This window comes from Vigna radiata, unplaced genomic scaffold (genome assembly GCF_000741045.1).
Source record: "Vigna radiata var. radiata cultivar VC1973A unplaced genomic scaffold, Vradiata_ver6 scaffold_351, whole genome shotgun sequence".
Classification (NCBI taxonomy): Eukaryota; Viridiplantae; Streptophyta; class Magnoliopsida; order Fabales; family Fabaceae; genus Vigna; species Vigna radiata.
Window position 1 is genome coordinate 133578 of NW_014542186.1, and position 14820 is coordinate 148397.

The 14820-nt window shown below is 31.8% G+C and overlaps 1 protein-coding gene across 1 annotated transcript; it reads right to left on the minus strand.

Moving 5' to 3' along the window:
* Positions 1 to 3871: 3871 nt before the first annotated feature.
* On the minus strand, positions 3872 to 11199 carry LOC111240775. Its single transcript, XM_022776485.1, has 7 exons — positions 11162 to 11199; positions 9585 to 9648; positions 8945 to 9229; positions 7576 to 8856; positions 6240 to 6340; positions 6013 to 6100; positions 3872 to 3949 (listed from the first exon to the last, which is right to left on the minus strand). Exons 1-6 carry the CDS (start codon positions 11179 to 11181, stop codon positions 6091 to 6093), a joined length of 1761 nt encoding a protein of 586 aa, XP_022632206.1. The 5' UTR covers positions 11182 to 11199; the 3' UTR covers positions 3872 to 3949; positions 6013 to 6090.
* Between the last annotated feature and the right edge of the window lie 3621 nt (positions 11200 to 14820).

A 14820-nucleotide genomic window follows, 5' to 3' on the forward strand; every position in this document is an offset into this window, starting at 1 on the left:
ATTAATGAGAGTCAAATATCGTTTAAGAAAATTTAGTAACACTGACATATTCTCAAGAAAAATGTTAAAGATCGAGAATGTTTACATAATTGTTCTTAAAGCAAGGAAAAAAAACATTTGAAAAGTCTCTAAAAATATGATCCAAATTGAAGTATCCATGCATCGTAGCTCAGCAACTCCTCCATCAAAGTTGTACACTATGTGTTCACTTGAGGGTGAGTTATTGTGTACGCATTACCGGGAGCGAGGAATTGAAGACAAAGTTGTGTTCATTTGCAGCGAAATGCACAGAAGGAGTTAAAGTGAATTATGTATTTTTTTTTTAGGTTTAATATCTATTTTGGTCCCTCCTTTTGGAGAGTTTGTTCAAAGTGGTCCTCTCTTTTTTCAAAAGTTCACTTTAGTAATAGTTTTCACAAAAACTGTTCAAGTAGGTCCTTTTTGGTAACGCCGTTAACTTGACTAACGCAGAGCTGTCAGGTGTGTAATGTTTGATGATGTGGCATTGTAACTTGTTTTAAAAAATATATATAATTGTGAGGTGTAAATTAATATAATTAGGGTAAAATAAAAAAAATGAATTTAGGGTAATTAGGGTCAGAAGATTGAATTTGGAGTAATCCAAATCAATTTTGCGATTGGGATTGAAATTGGAGTCAGAAAATTGAAATTGTGTGCATATATTTTGGTGTTTAGTAGTACTTAGTTGTGTTTTTCATAAATTGATATATAGGTAAATAATGAAATGTGTGATATTTAAGCAATGTGTATATTTTGTTAAGTTTATGAACTTTGTTGAAAACCTTTAACTCAGCTTGCCACTTATGTGAAAACTACGTGACATTTGCATATATAGTTCTTTCACAAAGGAAATACGTTTGAGTTAAACATATTTTGGGGCTTATTGATACTGGTTTTTTTTTTTAAATTGATAAATAATTAAATACTTAAATGTGTGATATTTTGAAGGGTATGTATGTGGTTGAGTTTATGAACTTTGTTCAAAATGTTTAAATAAGCTCTCTAGTTAGGTGAAAAGTATCTAACACTTCTTGATAAAGTTGTTTAACAAAATATATTTGAATTAAGCATATTTTGGTTTTTATTAGTACTAGTTGTGGTTTCCTATGAATTCACATATAGATAAATATTGAAATATGTGAAATTTAAGCAAGGCGTGTATTTGTTAAGTTTATTAACTTTGTCCAGAATTTCTAACTCAGATTGACACTTATGTGAAAACTACCTGAAAATTGCTTATATGGTTGGCCAAGCAGTTGAGACCAAGGTATGGATGAATGGCTGAGACCAACTTTGGTTGAGTATCTGTGAGACCATGGTTGGCCGATTAGTTGAGGCCAAGGTATGGTTGAACGGTTGAGACCAACTTTGGCTGAGCGGTTCGAGCAAGTTAATACTGAACATAAATACTAAGGCCAAACGGTTGGGCAATTGAGGTCCTTCAAAGTACCACTTACTGGTTACTTATGGCTACAATGGGGGATTCTCACTCGGTCCCACGGTGGGCGCCAAAATGTTTCGAGTATGGGATTGAGGTCCCTTACTTAAAGCATTCTAAGTTGTCCTAAAGATCATATGGGCTACCTAGTGGTCCTCCATAATCCAAGTTATGTTGTTCGCGCTGCCTCTTTCTTATCGAAGTCCTATGGGTGGGTACTTGTCAAAGACACTCCGATGCTTAAGTCAGTAATATAACCGAACAGTTAGCACAACAAGTGATGCTTATAATGTGCATAATGATCATAAAGTCATACCTGAAACCTTTATTTATAATAGTTGTGATGGACCTTTACCTTTCGCTGGACTAATGACGACCCAATCACTCCTTAATCTACATTAGAGGCTTAATGAGTCATTATCACGGATAATACGACCAAACTGTTAGGTCATACTAGATATGGCCTAGGCCTGGGTGGATATGACTCGAGTGGACGACCTGAGAGGACAGCCTGAAAGAACAACCTGGATGGATAGTCTAGGAGGACGATTGGGAAGGATGACTTGAATGAATAACATGAGTGTTCGACCTAAGTGGTGCTTAGCCCCATGGCGGACCGTACAGTTCACACAAGTGTGGCAGACCGTATGGTACACCATGGCATGCACTTATATTACTGAATTCCATATTTGCATCCCATCATCAATACAATAAGTAATTAAAATAAATACTATACCTATATCAAATGACAAGGAGAGGAAAACATGTGATGTCCCCAGAATATACTTTATAAATAGTTTGTAATTGAAACTTATTGAACTTGGGAATAAGTAATTTGTTGTAGATGATTCTTCAAAAGGTCTGGAATCTTCAATGAAAGATATCATAATAGAAAAATTTTCTATGTTTAATGTTTAAAGGAAGGAAATTTAGATATAGAAGGAAAGATAATATAAAGACTCGGTAGATTTTTAAGAGAAACATCTTTCAATTCATGAAAGGTGATACTTTATGATAATGATTGTAAGGAGACTGTTAGGGGTCTCCTTCTGTGGTTGTCGACCGACCCCAACATTGCAGATGAAGATATGGTGAATTTGGATAATATCATATAACCATAGTTATTCAAGACTGACTACGTAGTGGGGAGGGAATTGTTTCAAAAATTCAACTACGACTGAAAAAAGCTGGTTGAAAAGTTCAACCAGGATCTTTTAGGTAGATGGCAAGGAACTACTCATTGAGTTCAACCAAGACTACCTTGAAATAACTTGAAAAGTTCAACTAGACTCATCTAAGTAAACAGTAGATAACTTCTTGAATTCGACTAAGATAGCATAAATAATTGACAGGAAACTGTTTGAAAAATTATTCCAAAACCGCCTAAATAGAAGATAGAAAAATGCTTTAATTGAGTTCAATTAAGAACGTCTAAATAGACCACAAGTAAAGTAATTTAGTTATGCAAAAGATATATTCATGTATGATCACATCAAATGTTTTGTTGGTATGAAGATTTTGTTCACGGGGTCAGAGGATGTTAAAAAAAAAAAGGGAGTGAAATTGTATAATGGTTAAGAAATTTATATGCATTAGTTTTTAATTTCTTTATATAAAATTATTTAATATTTTAAATGCTTTACTAGGATAAATAACTTAAATTTATTAAATTATAATTTTTTATTTAGATAAAGTAATTCTATTTCTATCATAAAAAAAATACTAAATATAAGTTACCACTAAATAAGATTAATGATTTCAATTAAACAATAATACTGGTAAACATCCACAAAAAAAATTATAAGTTTTAAGAGAAAGAAAATTAAGTGATGTCTATAAAAACAAATAATTCTACCTAAAGATAACTCTAACAAATTTTAATCCAAAAATACCTCCATTCTAAATCGATGAATAAACCATTTATACAACGTTAATATAACAGAAAAACCCTTTCAGTTACAATAAATAGTTACAATAAGGCAAGAAAATCGTAGAAAAACCAATAAGTTTCCCAATTCCTTTATTATTATTCTTTAATATATTTTTTTACCAAACATTTACCTAAATAATACAATAATGTATAAAACATTTTAAATATTTGGTCACCAAAATGGACGCAACCACAAAGAAGACCATCAAAATGGACGCTATCATGAATTTTTCATATCTAAGATTAACATAAAACACTTACACTATAAGAACGTAGCCTATATGTCTAGATTCATTTTCAACTGATTAAGAAATATAAATAAAAATATATGTAATGTATGCATAATAAATCATTGTTAATGAGATTGAAAGATATTAAAATTGATAAAAAATACATCATAATTAACATAAAGTTAGAAGTTGTTTGAGAAATTAGATTTGAGAAGCTTAGGATTAGGTTTACAATAATCACTATCCTACTATATTACAAAGGATGAGATACACTTAATCAATTCCTTGATAATGACATTTCAACTTTTTTTTTCACAGATCATCAACTACCTGCAAATTCAAAAGGCAAAAACTTGAATAAGAAAATATTCATAAGCTTGTAAATATTTCTACAAAGAAAACATGTAACATCCCAATTTAGTAAAATAAAACTACTAAAAGAAACATATCATTGATAATGATATAACAGTAGCTACAAATTTTCGAAGAATAAAATTCTTCACCTGAAGAACAAAAGGACAACTTATATTGCAAGTTTCACTTCTAACTTCTCGCTGAACCAACTGAAAATATTGTATTCCTAAACTCACACCATTAAGGTGATCATTGCAAAAAAGAAAACAATACACAGACAAACAAACACAAAAGCAAGGGTAAACTAGTGTATCAAAAGATTTTACATATCAATTTAAAACGATAACAATATACAAACATATGATAAATCCAACAACACAACCCTTTGTCCAATCCACTTAAAACCCTTTTTACTGTTCGGACAGATGTATTGACATAAGACTCATGGAGAACTTGCACCCGTGTATGGTGGAGCAACCTAGCTCAGAAATAATAACAATAATCACATCCTCAACCACCACCAATAATATCATACACCAAGGTTAATATGTCAAACATCTATGGCCCTAACCAATGACCATAGAGACTAGGACCTCCTACTACTTTCCACGACATAATCACCCATCTCTATATGAGATGGGGTTATTGAAAGTGTTAGGATCATTCCCCAACGCAGGAGTCCCTACATCAATACATAATACCACACCACCAACTTAGGATATTCCTCCTTGGAATTCCTTTATCACATGATACTTGAAATCCATACCTCACATATTATTCCAAATCATCATTATCACATCATTCAAATCAAACAAGAACACATAAGAAAGAGTAGAATTAAACCAGGACCATTCGCTCAACGCATACTCTCGCTGAGCGAATCTAGATGTTTCTCACACAACGACCCATCTCACTGTGCGAATAAACTCCCAATGGTATTGGACCTCAACCCCTCACATAGTGCCCTAACTCGCTATGCGAAAGTCCAGACAGTGGCCCAGACCCCCTAAACACTCGTTGTGCGCCCCCTTTGTTATTCTAATAACTCTGGCAGTGATCCCAGACCACAAACAGTCGCTCAGCACACAAATTCGTTGTGCGAATCATCAGACAGAGAGTAAACTCCCTCAACCATTTGCACAACGCACCTACTCGCTATGCAAATCAACAAACAAAGAGCCAGTCCTCATGACCATTCGTTGAGCGACCCAATTCGCTTAACGAGACTGCATAATTCTCCAACACGAATTCTGCAGAATTATGCAACTAAAACCATATTTACCATTTCTAACTATTTTTCCCAACTTCTAACTCTCTTAATTTGTGTTATATACCTAATTATACTTAACCAATGTTATCTAAACACTTCTAACCTTAGTCTAAACAATTAGACTCAAGATCTCACTCAAAAACTCACAAAAACTCAACTTAGAGGTTCAAATTGAATTCTACCATTTGTGGCACAATTCTAAGCCACTTAGAGACTCTAACAAGTCCCAATTGACTTACCTAAACTCCTCAAATTGACCATTTGCACACAGAATCACTGTCTCACATTTTCACTAGTTCACTTCCTTATAATTGAGTTCCAAATCAAGTTGAACTCTCCCTAGTCACCAACAGACATTCACACTTCATTTTTTATTATTTTGATTGCTAGAACAACTCACAATTCAATTATAACTAACTATAAATACCTCTGCTTAGTTCACAACACTTCTCTCATAATTTCCTTAGCCAAAACCTCATTTTAGACAAAATGACTTACAATCAACATCAACCATTTCTTTCCCCCAATTCAATCATCATACTAACTTCACAAATACTAATATAAAAGTCAATAACACATACAAACAAATTTAACATGTTCTATATCATTCATCATTACACAAAACATCATTTAGATCATTATGATCAAAGTACGGTCAGATTCTCACTTTCTCAACATCTTCATTCTTACACATAAATCACAACACTACAAAACACACTTCTTTCAACAAAAATCAAAAATTTAAAATAAAGATTCTAGCTTCTCTTACCTTACACTGACGATACACAACTTTAACACCTTTAAACGCTTTGTCGATCACTTGCGGTACAAGGAACTTCTAGAAAACCTACAAGTTACTGATTGATGATTGAAGAGAAACCTTAGAATCACCAACAAACTAAGAATTTAAGCAGAGGAGCACTTGATTCATGCAAAACAAAACTGTTTTACATAATCAAAACCCTAAAGGCTAAGAAAAAGAGGTTTACCACTTACTTGCTCGATTCAACAAATTGATTGATTAAAGAGGTTGCCCTTATCACCAGGATCACATAGACACTTCCTGATTGTCGAATAGGTGACTTAAGGTCAAGAACCTTTAGAGAAAAATAAGAGAAAGCAAATAAGATAGTGTTTTAGAGAGATAGAGGAAATTAAGATGATGAACCGAGTGTTAGAAACTTATATTTATATTATAATACTATTTTAATATAAAATACTCGGTGTCATTATTTTAATACACTTGTTTACTCTAATACTCTGTTTTCTAGATTCTTACAAAAACAAACGAAATATATATATATATATATATATTATTATTATTATTATTATTATTATTATTATATTATAATATTTAAATATGTATGCATAATATTAATGGTTAGTACCTGGATTGTGGTTGATATATGATATGGTGTTATTCAAGCTTCCGAACCAGAGTTTTTTAGTATATGTTACATAAATTGATCTTAAAAATGGTGTGAAGAGGATGCCTGTTGAAAATGTTTCCATTTTTGGAATATTCCTTACCCTTATTGTGTTCAACTTAGGCCAATATAAAATTTTACTTTGCCTGTAAAATCTTAGCAACATTGGAAGATCCTTCAATACAAGATATTGTAGTTCAGGAAAAATGACAGAAACATTTCCATCTTCAAATATATCATTAGATATGACCTCTTCCATTTTATCACATTTGCACAATTTGAGTATGTTGAGTTTTCTAAGATTTTTGATCCAAGAAGATGAGAATAAACTTCGAAGGTTGTCACAATTGACAATGGAAAGTGACACCAAATTTAGAAAAAATAATACTTGAGGTTCCTTATTCCAGACATACTTCAATTTGATTAGGTTAATCAATGCTAGCATCCTTAGTTGAGGAAGTATTTCATGAATTTTATGGTCAATATTTCCATCTTCAATATCAAATGCCTCTGTCAATAATTCACATTTGTCTAAAGTTAATTTTCTCAAATTCTTAAATCTCATGATCATGCCAGAGGAGATAGCACTCAACAATTTGTTGTTATTGATCAAACTTAGATCTTCAAGTTCACAAAATGACTCAGATGGATAATTGGAATGCCAAAGCTTCTCTACATCCATATTTATAATATGAAGTTCCTTTAATTTTTCCACTAAAAGCTGCAAGAAACATATGATAATTTAAGGTTATGGACTAAGATAATTTCAAACTAAGGGAATGAACTATATTGTTTAAGTAAACAAAGAAAATTTGATAATTTTGCATAATTCCATGGCATACACTTATATATCAAATGACAAAAAGAGTTAAACATGTGATAAATAGTTTGTAATTGAAACTTACTGAACTTGGGAAGAAATAATTTGTTGTAGATGATTCTGTAAGAGATTTGGGATCTTCAACAAACGATCTCAAAGCAGAACAATTTGCTATTTTTAGTGTTTGTAAGGATGGAAATTCAGATGTAGAAGGAAAGACAACAAAGAGCTTTGATAGATTTTCAAGAGAAATATCCTTCAATACATGAAATGAGAGTTTCTCTCTCCTTTCTTCTTCTTCTTCTTTAATCAAAATAATATTCTCTAATGCCTCACAATCAGATATTTCCAGATTTGTTAGTTTTAATGGCACTTGTAACAAATGAAGAGACTTACATTGCTTCACTCGTAGAATTTTCAGATTTTGATAAATCTTGGAAATTTGTTTGTTGACAATGCAAGTTAATTTTGGAAGATGAATCAAAGCTAGTTCAGATAATTGTTGTAGAAGCTGTGTGGAAGAAGGTATTTCTTGATGAATGTTGAATATGATTTTTAATTCCTTACAATGACTCACAAAGAGTTTCTCCAAGTTCATCAACTCTTGTAATGTCTTAGAGGAGATGACACAAACCATGTTGTCATAACTGTCAAACACAATCTCATTCAATTCAAAAAAGGACTCCCCATCAGTTGTAAACATTTCATGTGAATCTGCAAATCCTGTCGTGAATTTTGTCAATAATGGACATGTTTCTATCACCAAATATTTGAGACTTGGGAATTCTAAATGACCACTGTAGATTTGTGTCAACCTTGGGAGAGACTTAAACTCCAATTTGCTCAGTGATAGAAAGTTAGTTCTTGGACCACCTCTAGTAAAATGATCATCCATAAAAACAGTATATAAGGCTTCACATTTTTCTATAATTAATTCCTTAAGTTGGTGAAGCTTTTCCGTTGGATACCGATAAAATATATGTCTGAGAAAGGAAACATCTATTATGTGTAAAATTTGTAGGTTTCCAAGGTCAAGAAATTCTGGATCATCATTCGACCAAATATGCCTTAATTGGACTTTTATTAATTTTAATTCCTTTAGCTGTGTGAAAATTTTGCCACCTTCAACCCTCTGTCTATTAGAACAAAAACAAAATAGTGAGCAGTCTTGAATGTTGATAACTTGGAGTTTGTGTGACCTGATCCATAACATAATAAGAAAATGGTCCAACATATCTCCTCTATAGTTATTTACCCGAAGAATTTGAAGGTTGGTGAAATGGGAACTTTGAAGATTATTGAGTATCTCATATAACTCTTCATTGTTAGATACAGTGTAATCAGTAATGAGTGAGAGTTTGTCATCCTGCATTAATTTTTTGAGAATTCATCATATCAGACTAAAAAAAATATGTTGCGATATATATTATAATGGTTGAGAGAGAAGAACTCACCAATAATTCAAAAAGATATGGAAGCTTGGTCTGAGGGTCACTTTGCTCTTCATTTTCTGTTATTAGAATCGATTTTAACTCTGATTCTTTTATCATTCCCAAACCAAACTTCTTGACTTTGGGACAGTCCTTCAAAACCACATTGTCTAAGGATGACCATTTAAGAGTTTCTCCTGAGGAAAAGCTTCTTAGATTTGGTAAATCTTGAAGATGCACTTTCTTCATTTCGCATAATTCAACTGTTATTGCAGCTCTTCCTTCAATACAAAGACGAAAAGATTTATCCTGTCCACAAATAAAATATCTATATATGAAGACCAATAGATTTACGCTGTCCATAAATATTAAAACTTTAAATGATTAAAACAATTTCAAATATTAAAACTTTATTCACTTTTGTGTCAGTATATCAAAATTGTTACACTGTCTAAGTAAGTACTACAGTATATTTAAATAAAAAAATAATAATTTGATAACTAATACAATCAAATAATAATTTTGTTATAATAAGAATACGATAATATATAAAAAGATTATTGATAAAAATAAATGAAATTGAAATTGTTAATATATTATTTTGTTTTTAGATGTATTATGTGTAGTAATGTGTGAGCTTGCTTAGCTAATCACAAATTCTCACCCTTATAATAAATGCGGCCTCCCTGTCCCAGCCCATAATTTCCAGTGCAAGATCTTTCCCCCATCTTCAAATCAAAGAATAAAAATTTAATTAGTAATTTAACTTTTATTATTTTTGTAAATATTGAAAGGAAAAATANACCTTTAGAATTCGAATAAACTTAATGAATATTCAACAATAATTAAGAGAAAAAATAAAAATTTATATAATAAAAAGAAATAAATTATTTGAATGAAACGAAACCTAATTAATATCTAGGGATAGATGAAAATAACATTTTTTAAATAACATTAACACTAATTTAATAAAATAATCAAATCAAATATTAAAAAAAACTCAATTAAATAAAAAAATTATAAAAGTATAATAGTATTATTATTAATATATTATGATAAAAGAAAAAAAAAACTGAATTACTAAAGTAAATTATAAAAATATATCATAAGTAAATAATTTTTATGATTTTATTGTTATAATTAACTAAATTTCAAAAGAAAATTATAAAATATAAATGATAAAATTTGTCTAAAAAAAGTAATTAAGAAGATAACTACCTTAATTAATTTGCTGGTAAAACACACTTGTTTCCATATATTATTATTTTTATTACATTAAAATAATATAATTTTAAAAATACATATAACTTTATGAATTTTATACTTTTATTATTTTTATGAATAATTAATTGAAAATAGTACTAAATAATAATTTTAATTTTGTAAAAGTAATATTAAAAATTTATGCAAAAAAATTTTAAAGGGAAAATTTATTTAATTATTTTAAAATAAAGAAAGATTATTCATTTTTTTATTAAGTGAATAAATTATTTTTTATTTGTTAAAAGGTAAACTTGTCTAATTAAAATATAATATCAAAGAAAACTATCAAATAGTGTATGTCTTATTTAGTAATGCATATTAATGATATCAATTTTATATAATAATAATTAAAATAAAAGTATTATTAAATTTATAAAAATATGATCATGAAAATTATTTTTATGATTTTACTGTGGATAGTTTTTCCTTTATCGTGAATAGTTAATTAAGTTTTAAAAATAGTTCCAAAACCTACAAAATAGAGTAAAGGAAAAGAATGGTAGACATTAACAACCCCATTTAGATGACAATAACTTTCATTCTATTCTTTTCCTGTCCTTCAATTAGAAAAGTCATACACATTTTTTTGCCTATTTCAAATAATTTTGAAATTTGCGCTTTATTCCTATTTTTCTTTTCTAAATATTAATTAAATATTTTTTATAGAAAAATAAAAATACGTAAGAAAAACATAATACTATTATTGATTTCAATGTAAAAACTGACACATTTTATTTTTAATAACAAATATTAATAAATTTAAATGTTAAAAAATAAAAAAAATAATAATTACATAAATATCAAAATAATTATAAAAAATCAAAATAATTATGAAAATATTTACTTTCTATAGGGAAAGTGAGCATTGTAAGGAGGAAAGAGGGGATAAAGAAGCTATCTCATGATTATTTGTTATGGAGAAATATAATACAAATCGAAATAAATTATTTATGAAAGATAATCAAATGTTATAATTACCTGATTTCTCTCGTGTCCATCCTGTTGTTTGCTTTTGAACTGCGGAAGAAAGTATAAAGAGAGAGATGTAAGAAGAGAATTGAAAATGTATTTAAGAACAAAAGCTTGTATTCTTATCTTTATCCCTTCGTACTTCTTTCAATGTTAGTGTTCCTCTCATCTAGGTTTCAGTAATTCCTAACTTAAATCCAACGCCAGAATAAGAATCTCACAGACTGTACACAAACCTAATGAGTGTTCCACACAAAATGTAAGGCATTTTTTCTTAATGAGACTCACTTTTTTTCTTAAATAATTATCTAATACAGTTTTACTGAAAACTATATCATAATATATAGATGGCCTATAAGATCCCTGCCAGTATGCACCACTTATTCACCATGAGTTAATCTTTTCCTTATGCATTCACAAAATATATATGTTTTTTTTTAACTTTAAGATATTATGTTTATACCATCTTTAACACTTCATTATTTATGCATCTAAAATGCACCGACATTAGAGAAATAGTATAGAGTAGTCAAAAAGGCAAAGAATAAAAGAAACACAGCCTCATCTCATCTATTTTTAAACAAAATACAAATAAGGATGATATTAATAAACTCAAAAAAACATAAACCATATCAAGTACTTCTCCCATTTCTTATAAACAATAAGTAATTTTTTTAGAATATTGATCTTTCTCCGTTGTCTAATAATAATAGCATTTCTTTCATCCTCGTTATCTTCATTGCACTATTTAAAACAATTGCACCTTTAAAAATCTTCATTTTCACTCTGATGTTTAAAAAGTTCAATCATAACAAACATTTCATTAACACTATATAAATTTACCTCCAATGAAAAAGTAAAACCACACATCAAACCATATAAAGAACAACCTCAAAATTGTTTCCCACCGTTCTTAACAATTTTGGCCACTCTCAAGACTGAAACATCTCCACAATGACATATCTGTGTTCCAACCAATCTTCTGAATGAACCACAACGAAAAGTCCTCATGAGCAAGACGAACAACATTGATTCCATGACATTACAACTTTGTCAACCAACTCACAACGACATAAGAACACTTCGTGAAGCAACTCAAAATGAGAGAAGAACACTTCGTGAACGAACTCGCAACGAAGGAAGAACATTTCGTGAAGCAACTCACAACGAGAGAATAACACTTTGTGAACTAAGTCCCAACTTGCAACGGTAGAAGAATAAGCTTCAAACTTCACCTAGGGCAAGCTTATTTCCTTCCTTCCTTCCTTTCTTACCGTTCAGCATAGCATTGTTTTAACAAGGTAATAAATGGCTATTGTTCAGTTGTCTTCTTCAAATAAGTTGGTGGGCGGGGACAACGGGGACTTGTCTGGCCGTAGTGGGGCCTCTTCTCCCAGTTCGGTGTCATCATCCTATCTGGAGAGGGTGGATCAAGCGAGGGAATCTCCTCCCGGATCACCTGTTTTTAGTGGCGACCGGATGATAAATGGGGAATCGCTCTTCCTTCTTCAGGGCGAGATTGAAGTGGATGCGTCTAAGACGGAGCCCGCAGGCGGCTGACCGGTTATCGGCGGGTATGGATGGGCCTCGCATGATGTAGGTTGCTATAAGTCTGAGTACAAGACTCGAGACAATCTGCTGGAATGGGTCGATCACTCTTTCTTGGCTCGGGACGAGAAGGACGCCCGACTGATCCGTCTAGGTGTTAATTTCCCCAATGAACGAGCTTTTCAAGGCAAGGGGGACAACACGGAGGACTTCTTCTTTGTATATACATATTTATTTAACCAGATGTTCGTCCGTGTACCCTTCACCATCTTCCAATCAGCGGTGCTTCGAAAGCTGAATGCAGCCTCTTCCTAATTACATCCGAACAGGTGGGCCTGTATACAAGCTTTCGTGGCCATGTGTTCGGCCTTGGCGATCAATCCGACGATCTCCATTTTCTTCCACTATTATCAAGTCCAGCCGCTCGCCAAACAGGGTTGAGTGTCCCTAACGCCCGTTCAAGATTGTTGTCTTTTTAAGCCCTACTCAGAGTCCTTCAAAAACTTCAAGAAGAGATACTTCAAAATAATAATAAAGGAGGCCGATCTTTCTCTGTTTCATGACGAGGCGGGTGATCCCTTGTTCCCCTTTTATTGGACGAGGGATCCGGTGAAAATAAATCCCGTGTCAGTTGGCGTTATAACCCCTGTCGAAGTTGAGGCCGTCAAGACTATAAATAATTTGCCCCGCCGCCTTAACGTCTGCCAATTGGTTGGATGCCTTGGCCATGAGGATTTTGATCAAATGACGTTTGGTACAGTATTTGTCACTATCTATATGTTATTTTGATCGATATTAATTTAGCTAAATTTGTGTTTTCTTTGCAAATATCATGTCTCTCCTGCAACCTCGCAAAACCAATCACGTTCCCCTCGCTTCGAAGAGAAGGGACCCTCGTTCGGTCGAATCCAGCTGTGTGACGACCGCAACGTAGTCCCGGACGGTGGTGAAACTGGTTGTGCAAGCGGTTGTGAAGGAGATTGCTCAACCCACTCCCGTGGTGAATCTAGAGTCCTCGGGTGCTGCCGTAGCTGTTGCCGAACGGGTCGAACCTTCCTCCTCAAAAAAGAAAAAGAAGTCTAAAGATGAAGAGAAGTCTTCCTAAAAGAAGAGCTGCCGTGAGGGCAACGTTCTTCGACCGTGAGGGCAATGTTGACGTCAATCATAAATCCTTAAGATTGTTGTAAAATTGTTGACAAAATCTTAAACAGTATTTTCCTCGAACAGTTCATGAGATGTTGTATTTATAAGAAATGTAAAGGACTTTGCAACAACAAAAAATTAGAGTTAGTATCAGAAAGTTGGCCAAAAGCAAATTGCAGCACTTAAACATTGCAATTGGAACGTTGCACAATGTTTCATTCTACTTTTACAATATTATAATAATATTTTATAACAATCTAACGTTACAAAGATAACATTCTAAAAAACTTTTGTAATATAATATTAATATATTACAAAAATAGTAACTTTAAAATTTCTTCATTGCTTTTTTCTTATGGCTTTAAATAAATTTTTGAAATGTATTCTTAGTTGTTCAAACATTTCGTTAGACATCAGACATCTGGTAATGATTGCTTGTACGTGAAGGGAGCATATGAGGTTCTTCCATCGTCAGTGGCCAAGGTTACAGAAGTGCCGAGAGGTCTTTGATAGTGGAAAACGATGAAAAATTTTAAAATTTGACAGTCTTATAAATAAAAGATATACTAATAATAAATAGAATAACTGGAATTCTTTTTTACATTTGGTGAAATCATATAATAATTTCACAACACTCTGAAATAAAGCCGTCAAAATGACTGCAATTGCAATTTCCCTAACCACAACAGCAACTGTAAATTAGAGTTTCAGCTATCATTCCATTTCTTTGTTATTTCAATTCACCCCATAACAGTTCTCTTACTTTCCAGGCGACTTTTGATGATGATAAATCAAAAGCTGCGGATTTAAATATTATCTGGTCCTCATCACCAGATGGTCTAAAGTATAGTTCATACATCAGTAAGTCAGAGTTCATTGAATTCCCAACAGCCGTTCCTGGTCAAAATGCTTATGCATACTGATTTCCAAGCTAGTGAAGAAGAAAAGCCTCCACTGTTATTGAAGAACCACGGTAA

Excerpts from the sequence above, each read along its gene's own strand:
- LOC111240775 (XM_022776485.1), bottom strand. The coding sequence starts at position 11,181 with ATGGACACGAGAGAAATCAG. Across the intron at positions 9,230-9,584 it reads AGGCCGCATTTATTATAAGG|GATAAATCTTTTCGTCTTTG; the intron begins GTGAGAATTTGT and ends ATTTGTGGACAG. Across the intron at positions 8,857-8,944 it reads CATATCTTTTTGAATTATTG|GATGACAAACTCTCACTCAT; the intron begins GTGAGTTCTTCT and ends AAATTAATGCAG.